Genomic DNA, 12,011 nt, shown 5'->3' with positions numbered 1-12,011 from the left:
GATTTCAAGCCAAACTGTTTGCAATGCATCTGTCTTTCCCCCTTTGTGGTGGTTTGTATCTTCCATAGTTATGAAGTTCTCATCCTTGAACTCTACCTTAAAGGCGAAGTTTTGGGGAAAACTTTTATTCCAACACAAGGGAGCAGATGCAATAACATGCAAGGCAAGCAATCACAAGATAGAAAAAATACTCTGCATTTATATCAGAATATTTTGAGATGTGTTATTCCCCACAACTTCTGGAATTACACTGGAAGTCACAATCATATTTTCCTGAATGTGAGGAAGCCAAATGAAGTGAGACCACTGTCCCAAGGAGAGGAAGAGCAGCTCATATCAGTAAGAGGAGTCTGAAAGATAAGCAGCAGTATGTAAACCTGTAGGTGGGAACCACTGTCCTAGCCACTCTCATTGAAGGACGATGTGATCTGCGCATGCTTCATACTCCGAGACCGAGCCATGCGCATGCTGATTTATTGAAGGAGATTGTGTCATGAAAACAAATGTTTCTTAAGTGTTTTTAAAAAGCACAATGTAAACAAAAACCCCAGCAGACCCAGATTTCATCCCCTGGAAATGAGAATAAAGTCCATTGTTTCCCTGATGACAGCTATCCATTTATCTGGAAAGAAGCTTGGGTTTTGTTTTGTATACAACATATTGTTGTATTTTTTTCATGTGAAGCTGATTAATGATTTTCTGAGTATTCTACTGCTCTGGCTGCCTGGATATGAACACAATTGTCTATATTATTGTGTAAACATACTGTCTGAATGTTACTTTAAGGGTTAATTATCAGTATTAAATTATTGATAAAGGCTTCAGCTTATGTAACTTTAGCTGAGACTAGAAATCTGCTTTTAAAATGAATTCTCTTCTAGATCTAGCTGTAATCAGTATTAACAGACAAGTTCCCCCAGTTAAAAAGTCACCCCAAAATGAAACAGATCTCAGTAGGTTAATAAATTCCCACAGAGCATAAAAAGGTGTCTAAAGGTCAATCTTAGACAAAAAATTCAACTTTTTAAACTTTAGGAGTTCTAGCTCCTAAACCTAAGATGCCTGAGCAACAGTCTTGAGACAATGGTTTCTTCTTGAAATGACACTTATTAATGGAGAAAGTTACCTTAGAAAGAGAATTTAGGAATGCTTTCTGTTCAAATTATCTACCTCCATGAATAAATAAATAAATAAATAAATTGTTACTAGATTAGTAAATATGCAATAGAGAACACCAAGACAAAAAAGTAGTCTTTTGTGCTGAATGCAATGGAATATTTTGATCTGTTTTGATCTGTGAGGAAGATATTAAATCTTAATCATTCCTATTCTGAGGTCAGTTCATGGCAGATATTTTGAGCCCTACATTGGGAAAAAAAAAAAAATATAAATAAAAATTCAATATGAATCTGTTGGATTCTTTGCATTGTCCACTGACCCTTTTCCTGCTGATCTGATCTGTGTGAAACCTTGTAACACATTATGTGCCTCCTTGTCTTTTGGTAAAGAAGACAGTTGATAAAGGAATTTTAAGTGACAAACTTTGAGAGACCTGGACATATATTTTGAAGGACTGAGCAAATTTCTGAGACTCAAAGACCATATGTAATGAAAATTATCTTTTCATACAACATTTAACAGCTTTTTATAAACAATAGAAACCCTCCGTCTCACCTATCTTTCTGCTTCTTTGGCTTTGAAGTTCTCTGCTGTAAACATATTTTTCCATTTAGAACTTTTATGTAGTGTTACCAAATCAAATCTTGTGAAGTTTGGTAGGTTGCTCCAAGGCAATGTGTTGTGTGTGGCCAATTTTGACAAAATTATCTCATCACCTGAAATCATCTGAGTTTCACTTTTATCTTTCATCCTCCTAGGAGTTTCTTTCACATCGTTGAATGTCTTTGCAGAAGCCCTTGAACTAATACGCTCAACTTTGAAATCCTAAGTATAAGTGTAATATAGTCCCCACCTTCATTTGAGGTTCATGTGTCATTCATTGGTAATCTGTTAATCTTCCCAACAGAAAAAGCTGATATTCACAACAACCCTACTGTAAATATAATTGTTTCCTACCTAGAGGAAAATTCTTCATTCTAGATGTTCTCATCCTAAAAATTCTTGAGTTTCTTCCTCTTTGTAGTGTACATTACAGTCTCTTTCAGCCTACAAAGATCACTGCCTTGCCAAGCATGCTTAACAGCTCTATCTTTCTTCACATTGGTGACCTCACAAGCTCACTCCTTCTAATTTTCATGCCCATCAGTTTATATTTCCCATCTGACTCTTTGTTATCACTCAACTAGATTTTTTGTGCCTTCCTTTGCAGTAAAATCTGTTTTAGCGTTTTTTCTACTTTGCCCTCCAAAACCCACTCAAGTCATTCAGTTGGTCTTTATTGTCCCCAACTTTATTTGTCATGCCCTTTCAAAACTTGCTCAAGTTAGCTGTATTCTTTTCCTGTAAATATTTTTTCCTAAGTATGATACATGAGTGCTTGAAGAATCCAAATTTCACAGCAGTGCCCTGTAGTTAAGACATCTGTCTTGCAAAGCAGTGCTGTTCTCAAACACTGCCTCTGAGAGAGTAGATAAATGGCAGTGGTTTAACCCGGCCGGCAGCTAAACACCACGCTAAACACCACGCAGCCGTTCGCTCACCTTCCCCCCTCCCTCTCTGGGATGGGGGAGAGAAATGGAAAGTGAAGCCCGTGAGTTGAGATAAAGACAGTTTAATAAGACAGGAAAATAATCATAACAAAAATAATAATAACAATAATAATAATAATAATACAATGGTGATAATAGGAAAGTAATAATAATATGTACAAACAAGTGATGCACAATGCAATTGCTCACCACCCGCTGACCGATGCCCAGCCTAACCGAGCAGTCCGGCCCCCTCCCCCTGGCTAGCCACCCCTATATATTGTTTAGCATGACGTCAGATGGTATGGAATACCCCTTTGGCTAGTTTGGGTCACCTGTCCTGGGTCTGTCCCCTCCCAGCTCTTACTGCACCCCCAGCCTGCCTGTTGGCAGGGCAGAGCGAAAGGCTGAGATGTCCTTGGCTTGGTACAAGCACTGCTCTGCAACAATTAAAACATTGGGGTGTTATCAGCACTCTTCTCGTCCTAAGCCAAAACACAGCATTCCACCAGCTACTAGGAAGAAAATTAATTCTGTTCTAACTGAAACCAGGACAAATGCAGAAAAGACATCACAGGATTCTCTGTCTGAATGGAAAGCAAATCACTTGTTGGGATCTTGCACTCATCATTAGTTTAGTCTTTTAGAACACTGTAGCAGATCAGCCAGATCAAAAGTCCAGGCCAAAAAGAAACACTATGGAAACTACTTTTTAAATAAGTGCTTAGGGCTTAACATTAAACTACCCTACATATTCTGTGGTGACTAATTTGTCACAGGTATCAAGAAGTAGCATCTTTAATTTTTTACTCCAAAGAAGGAAGCAATTGCTGCTGTGTGCATTTGTCTGCACTTTGTGCATCTTCCCCATAGCCATTAATTTCTCAGGAAACTACACTACAATAAACTTTTGGTAACATTAATACCATTCACTTAGGCTGCTCTATTTCTTCACTCAAATACATTATTTTCTCTTCTCACGTCATTGACTTCAGTCCTGGCACTGCTGATATATCAGGACTAGCTGTGTCTCCATACTTACACAATTCTTTCTTAACTGCCATTTCCATACTTTCACACACCTGCACACTTCATGCAGACAATGACAGTGCAAGTGTCTGAATTTACTAGGCTGCAGAAATTGTATTCACAACTGTTGTGATGTTGTCAGCAACAAGATTTGGAAAGCCCCAAAAAACATTCTGCAGTAATCTTTAGTGCTTCAGACTTCTAAAGCAGGAATACCCATATTTTCTTATGTCCTAGGTCAAAGATTTATTAATAAGAATCTGACAGTAAAGAAGACAGTACCATTAATTCATATTAAAACAAACAAAAACAGCAACAACAATAACAACAATACCCTGCAATAATTGTGATCTGCAATGCTCAAATGAAGGAGGAACTTTGTATGCTGTAAATTGCAGTATTCCTACTACAGTCAGTACTGTTATGAAAACAGCAAAGACATCATATGTTTTTAAATGCCTCTCACCTTTGCCATTTTAAGAGGAATATTCCAAGAACTTCCACTGTGGTGGGATACTGCATCAGGATACTGCCTCTCTGAGGTAGAAACTCCTGGCAAAGAGGTGCACCAGTAGCACCAGAGACCCCTAGCTTACAAAGACATCAGTAGAACACAAAAGTAACCCATCTGATCAAGGTAACCCCTTAAAAAAGAATAAAACGTTCTGTGAGACCCTTCACTTGCATTGTCTGCACACAGGTCTCTGTCTTCGACCACTATGTCCTTGCAGGTTGCACCCTCCCCATCCTTGCTCTTTCATGCCAGTCAAGTTTAGTGGCTTCAGCTGAACAAACCATACAAAAACCTCTCTGCATACCTATGAAATCTCTTTCTTCTGGCCACCATTGCAACTCTTCCTTCAGCTCTGCTCCCAGCCGTGACTTTCAGAAATTTGCCAGGTGCTGTGGCTTCTTCTCTCCCCCTGCTCAACCCTTCTGACCCACTCTCCCACAGAGAAGTGCCTCTACTATGTGTGCACAAGACATCTCTTCCCAGAGCTGTCCCACACTGAAGTGCCCAAGACTGGGTTTAGAAGTAGGCTTTCTTCCCAAACCTTAGCCCCTCATTTATATTTTTTAACAAATGGTCAATAAACAGATATTTTTAGTAGTAAAATGAACAAGCAAATAAAACATTTATATCATCTCTCAGAGTGTATTTAAGCTGATGCACTAACTAGGAAATTCTTTTGTGCTGCTGTTTCCAGTGACATTGGTAATTGCCTTTAAGACTGTTATGGTCATTGGGCTGTGAGAAGGGTTAATGATGCTGGTAAGATGACAGGCAGATGCAATTGCAATTCAGTGCAGTTGTCACTGAAGGGCAAAGATCTTTGGTCCATAAATCCATAAGAGGACAGTGCAAGGAATCATCAGAGGAACAAAATATGCCACTTTACTACTATTTGTCTACAACACCTCAATTCCTATAATAGTGAGAGATGACTGAAATTGAATAATGGAGAGAACTAGGTGGCTTGCCCTACCACATACCTAGTAATTGCTTGGCAATGCCTTTCCAGTGTTTTGCTGATAATTTATTTGGTTCACAGCACATCTGACTTTTCTTCTGCTCCTGGTAGTCACATTTAATAGCCTGCCATGGACCCAGTAGAAAAAGGAAGCACTGAACAGGAAAGGCCAAGCATCCTTGTCATTAGATAATAGAACTGCCTAAGTAGTAGTGTTTCTCTTCTTAATAATAAATCTCATGCTTCAGACATAGTACTGGAGCTGAAGCACTGTGATACATTATGTAGAGAGGATAGCAAAACCCTCTGGTAACATTTTCAACATTGATACAAAAAAATGCTCATAAAAAGCAGTTAATTACATGTGGAGCTTAGCTGTTGCTTACAAAGACATTGATGTATTACGGTAGCCCCAGCAGTGTCCTTGTGTACAAAACATTTATTTAGCCTCTTATATATTTAAAGCATCATGAAAACAAGTTAAAAGTGTACAAAGGAGGAAAATGATTACTTTTGCTTATTTTGTAGCCAAAAGCTGGGTCTCTTGGATCGGGTTCGTGGTACCAATACTAAAGGAAAGCTATTTACCCCTCTGAATGTAGATGCCATTGAAGAAAGTCCTTCAAAAGAGCCTAAGAATGTTGTCTTGAATAATAAGGAGCGTTTTCGCACTGCATTCCGAATGAAAGCGTACGCTTTTTGGCAAAGCTCAGAAGGTAGCCCATCTGTGTTGATTTCTTTCTATCCCTCCCCGTTTCTCTTCATTTTACTTTCTTCCTCTGCATCTTCTGTTGAAGGTTTGTGACTTTCTGGGCCAAGCATTGCCACCTCCTGGTTTCATGTGGCACATTTGGGGAAGCTCCAGGAAATGAATGCTGGTGTACAGACAACACAGTACATGAAATAAGGCAGTGGCCCTCCAAAACAGAGCAATTGATATTGGATTTGGCCATAAATGGAGTCAACCCATTTGAACTTGAACAAAAGGGCACACCAGTCAGTGAACTGATGTCCCCACAAAAGCACATGACATCATGGGTCTGTTAATTATCAGGGATGCTATGCTAAGGCAGCTCCCTGCTAAACTGTATCCAGGCATGCATTAGCCTGTGTCTAGGCATCTCAAATACCTCCTCACTGAAATCCCTTAAAACCACATTTTATAGAGTGAACTGCTGTTCCCTTTCCACTTTCCCTAAGACTACTGCCCCTCGGCAGGTTTATATTTAGTGGTGTCCATACCACAAGAGAGGATATTTTTTCCTCTCAGTCTCTCTCAACACATTTTTCTGTTATTGTCTATTGTGTCTAAATGGTGTCTAAAGAACAGTTTCTCCTTTATTGTGCCAGCTGGCTTCTGTGCATCTATCCATACTACCATGGCTGTAGCTTGGGTGTCCATGCTGGGGACTTGAGTATCCTCCTCCATGAAGTAACATGAGCTCAGAGTAGTGCAAGTAGGAGAACTTGGCCTGTAGCTTCTACAGCTGTTCTAGACCTATGTAAAATAAGATTGGTAAAGACTTTTCACCATATAAGTTCATAAAAGTGGGAACTTCTAAATTTATTTGAAAGGAAGAGAAGTTCTCAATGTTTTCAGAATGCTGAAATCTGAGAGGAGATGCCTCAAATGATGTCTTACTACTATCCCAGCAGAATTAAGAAAATCATTTCAAAAGTTGACTAGAGAAAGAGGAAGCCACAAGAAATGTTTCCTTATTAAATTACACTTATTTTATCCCTTTGTATATTGTGCAGTCAGATTTTTGTTTGTTTGTTTGTTTGTTTTTGACCTGCCTTGCAGATGCAGGTACAGGGGAACCCATGGGAGAAGAGAGAGGCGACAGTAGTGACTTCCTCATGGAAGATATGATCCCCACATTCAAGACAGCCATCCGAGCTGTCAGGTAAATGTCTTTGACTTCTTCTTGGTGCTTGGCTTTGATTTTGAATGTTTGTGCTTCAGGAAAACACACCACTGTATTGCTGCATGTTGATTCATTGTTGTTATTCATAGTTTAATACTTGAACTATAAATGCTATACAAGTCCTCTTTCAAAATATACGGAAAGGAAAATGTTTTTCAGTAACACTGATCATGCCATTTTTTGCAAGACACTATAAACATATTTGTTATAAAACAATGTAGTATACAGCTTATCTTTAAAATATTCTGTAAATATAGTATCTTGCCCAAGTTACTGAGTGTAACATTTATGTACAGCTGGAATTCTAGCTTAGTAGCAAATCCTTAGCTGACTCAATTCTTATTTATTTACAATTGTATGAGTCTGCAATATATTTTTTGTCTGTCATGCTTTAATAGATGCTGAAGTCTCCATTTCATCGGTCTTCAGCCTGTCACATATGTCACCTCTAGTTTTGCATCACAAGATATTATCCCTGGGGTTAAAAAACTCCTGGTAAGGCTTGGTAATGTGCTTAGAACATCAAAAACATGAAATTAGTTCACTTATGCTCTGTTACTTCTCCACTCTGAATTTTCTACTCTACACACAAAAAGAAAAAAAAAAAAAAAAAAAGAAAAAAAAAAAAAGCCCCCAGAGGAAAAATATTCTATTTTCATTGCAGTCACTTTTTTTTATTCTACCAGTTGTTTTAGACCAGTGAGTTCAGTGAGTTACCACCTTCCAGTAGAAGAATTTCAAGTCTAGAGTGTCCCAAACTCTATCTTCTTCAAAAAGGTTCAGAGAACATGATTGTGTATTCTACATTTAGAAATGTTTGTAAATCAGCTGCAGGTGTATGAGATGAATGTCCCATTGTCACTGGTTATGACTGTATGTTTTCCCAATCCATGCAAGGGCTCTTAGCCAACCTGCCCTCCTCCCCATTTCAGTGTGGATTATTTCTGCCTATAATAACTTCCAATCAACTACTAAGTGATGAAAGGTATTATTTCACATTTTCAGTTGATGGTAACACAGAGTAAGTCATGTATTACCAGAGAATATATGTTTGCAGGAGCTGAATTAACAGCTTCTGAAGAGCTTTATTTTTTTTTTTTCCCCATTTATGGATGCTATATTATACTAACAGGTTGTGTTACTGGATTATAACTGAAAACCAATGTCAGATTCTTCCTCTTCTCCTCGACAGTAGACGTCCATAATAACTGGGCAATGGCTGAGAAAGAAAAACACTGTATACATGGTATTTCTTTCACAACATATAATTATCTGTAACTCCATTTTGGTCTCATCTGAGCTTCCATAACTGATGACTGGTCTGAATCTAGTACTTATTTTATTCTGTATAACTATAGTGTCTGTTTGTTTTCATTTTATTTTTACCAATAATCCAAGACTGCATTATATTATATTAACAAATAAAAGTAAAATTAGCAGTATTTTCTCCTTGTTGCTTTCCAGCTGAGTGCAGAAAAACTAGATATTAAAATTTCAAATTTTCTCAAGCATGCCAAAAGCCATATCCCACAGGCTTTGCTTTTGTTACCCATGACTGCTTCCCTCCTGCTGAAAGTTACTTCATCCTTGATTCCTCCACAATTTTCACCTTTTTCCTTCCCTGATATCTCCTTGTTTTCAAAGAATACACCACTGCCTTTTATTTACAGTCCCCACCTCCATAAGACTAAGACTCCATAAGACTCTGCATTACTTTTGCAAAACTTCCTCTCTCACACCCTGTGTAAACCTAATTGATTCATGTAATTTCCTCTTAAACTCAATTATGACTCAAGATGCCAAGCTTTTTTATGTATTTATTTATTTATTTCTTCTTTTCTTTTTCCCTGTACAGTTTACCCAGACCCAGAATGTTAATAGGAAGTAATTATTTCAGACAAAACCTCTTAATGAGTTTCCAGTGCCATAATCAAGAAGATTTTAAATTTAAATCACTAACAGTGTGGTTCCTATTTTAAGTATAGTTCTGGTCATATATATGATCATATAATATATAATCATATAATATATAATCATATATATCTTGGCTGGAATAGGCATAGGTAAAATTTTGAAATCTTGGACATTGAAAGACTTATTAGCAGCAAAGTTAAGTAGTCCAAAAAGCTTTTAAAAGTCATGCTAGAATTATCTTTGCTAAATGAAAGTCCTTATATATATATATTTATAATATAACTTGAATAAAAGACAGGTCAGAACCATAATTGATGAAAGCAATTCCACAATTTAGACCAAGAAGAACATGAAGATTGCACTGAGGAAGAAAATCCGTGAATTCCAAGTCAAAGACATATTAAAAAAAAAAATACTTTCCTTCTTTACATATGTATTTTTTCTATTTGTTTAATTTTCCAAGATACACATGAACAAATGTATAAACAGAAAGTAAGTAAAAAAAAAAAAAAAAAAAAGGTTGCAAAAGTATTGCAAAACAGTTTTCAAGTAATCTTGCTGTCATGCTTCCTTACTATATCTATGATTTTGTTATTACTTACCAGTAATGATGATGATTTATATCATCATTATTGTTACTACTACTACTACTATTACCACCACCACTACTACCACTACTACAATAGTGTTATACTGCTACTTTTTCAAGGGCACTTCAGGTAGTTCTAACATTTTTCTCTTTTTCTTCACAACTTGATCTGCTGACTACTTAACTTCCACATTTATAACAAGTTAACATTTCCCATCAAAAACTTTCCTAGGTGCTAAATGAAAAACAAGCTGAAAATGATTCAACACTATATATACACTCTAAATTAGCTTTATAATATGCTGAACCGTGCCTTCAGCTTCAACATCTCCTGTGACCTATGCTGTTCAAAAACAAGTTCCATATCATAGGTTGCTTTGAACAATTTCTAGTTATGAAGATGGTACTGAAAAAGATACATCATGTGTATATAATTATTTTTAGGAAAATCTAGCCTATTACCTATGAAAAGCCACCTATTATATGTTTAAAAACATAGTATGATATTGGAGATTCTCTGCTTATGTTTTATTTTCTAGTATTTGTCTAGTGAGCAACTTCACTTTTCAGACATCCAGAGTATTCACCAATTATTTGATAAAGCTGCAAATGGTCATTATGGAATTTATATAAGAACTTAGTATTACTTTTTTCCTGTTTATTTAACAGAATACTACAGTTTCGTCTTTATAAAAAAAAATTCAAGGAGACATTGAGGCCTTATGATGTAAAGGATGTGATAGAGCAATACTCAGCAGGGCATCTTGATATGCTTTCCAGAATAAAGTATCTTCAGGCAAGGTAAGAATCCTCTGGGAAGTGGGGAAAATGTATAGTGCTGGCAAAAGCATAGTTGGTCTATTTGTGTACAAGGCCATCCAGAAGCTACGTCTTTGCACTTTCCTCTTCCCCAAAGAGTAAAGGTGAGTGAGCTGCTAGCTGGCATAGCTATAGAAAAGAGCACTGGCTCATAGTTAGAAGAAGGAAATCATGAGAATTTTCTTGATCATTGGTTCCTTTGATTATGGGGAAGTTTTCCCCCTTCTCTCCTTTGCACAGATAATCAGTAAAAACAGTAATTACACTACATAGAACTTTCCTTTGTGATGGATTCTCTGCTGACCTGTGCCTCGTGAAAGACCTTGTATGAGTGAAAAAACAAAGTAGCCTGGAAGGTTTCACATCCCCTTTGCTCAGATGTAAATTAACATATACAAAAATATTTTTTGAGCTCAGAAATTTGAGGAGAGCTCATGATGTTAGAAATCTGTGTCTACAACATGTCCCTGCAATGCTTGGGTGCCTAGGAAATAGTTAGCTTTGCAAGTTTTGCCTTGATCTTTTTTAAACTCTACTTCCAAAACTCCCTTTTGAGTCTTTGTTACTGTTTTCTGCAGAGATCCATAGTTGTTTCTATCATGTGCTAGCATTTAGAGGTGGACTTATGCAGTTGCACTTTTCTTTTTTTTCAGAGTAGATATGATTTTTACACCTGGACCTCCATCTACTCCCAAGCATAAGAAATCCCAAAAGGGAGGAGCTTTTTCTTACCCTTCACAACAGTCTCCCAGGTGAAATTATTCTGCTTAGTATTTTGCACAGACCATAACAGATATACATGTTTGCTCATACCAAAAAGCATGCACTTAATTAATCCAGAAAGAACACTGTTATAGTAACAATACTAAGCGGATATGATGCTATAAGATACATATGTGTAAATGTTGAACCAGAATGAGACTAGCTTCCCTAAGAATTATGTATAATGGAAATATAAACTTAATGGCTTCTTAACTGTCTAGCTCAGATTCTCTGTGGTTTGCAGATGTGATTTTATATGGAATATGTATTTATGATTGCTGAAGTGCTGAATTTCTAACACTCAACTAGTGAAAACAGTTAAAAACTCAATAAAAATTGCCAACAATTTTAAGGTAAAATTAAAACTTAAAATTTCCTGAAGTGAAAAAAGTTTCATTATAGCCCCCACCGACAACAAACACAGAGTTTCAATGATGCAGCTTTAAAATCAATGACTAGAGGGAACTGCTGAAAATAAATTGCAACAACAGGTTTCTGGGTATGAATGTTACAGCATGTTATTGTATTCTTGCAATCCTGGTAGCAAAAATTCAATAATAAATGGCTTTGTTTTTTCTTCTGTTATTTACAACTATTAATCTGTCAATAAATACCCATGAAGAACCACACAAAGCCATCAACAATCTGTCCCCAAAGCTGTTACGGTTTCTCAGGACAAAAGTAATCTTACAAAAAATAAATTAACTTGGCTCTATCTGGTTTATCCCACCCAGTGAAAAATCTGAAAACATGAAAATATGAAGACAGAGCCCTACTTATATGGAAAGAGGCAATGATGATTTTGGGAACAAAGCAGATTGCAAAATTTGCATGAGCCATATCAGTGATA

The 12,011-nt window shown here is 36.8% G+C and overlaps 1 protein-coding gene across 1 annotated transcript in view; it reads left to right on the top strand.

Annotated features, from left to right (window-relative positions):
* The window catches only part of KCNQ3 (potassium voltage-gated channel subfamily Q member 3), a gene marked incomplete at its 5' end in the record, with an annotated part of 197,305 nt that overhangs the window by 177,914 nt on the left and 7,380 nt on the right, over positions 1 to 12,011 (top strand). Inside the window, 4 exons of the mRNA XM_084509025.1 lie at positions 5,678 to 5,865; positions 6,954 to 7,056; positions 10,250 to 10,381; positions 11,053 to 11,151. Coding sequence (XP_084365151.1) covers positions 5,678 to 5,865; positions 6,954 to 7,056; positions 10,250 to 10,381; positions 11,053 to 11,151 — 522 coding nt within the window. The remainder of the gene's footprint in view (positions 1 to 5,677; positions 5,866 to 6,953; positions 7,057 to 10,249; positions 10,382 to 11,052; positions 11,152 to 12,011) is intronic.

This window comes from Aythya ferina (genome assembly GCF_964211825.1).
Source record: "Aythya ferina genome assembly, chromosome: 2".
In the NCBI taxonomy this organism is placed as follows: domain Eukaryota; kingdom Metazoa; phylum Chordata; class Aves; order Anseriformes; family Anatidae; genus Aythya; species Aythya ferina.
This window is presented reverse-complemented; position numbering and strand designations above follow the sequence as displayed.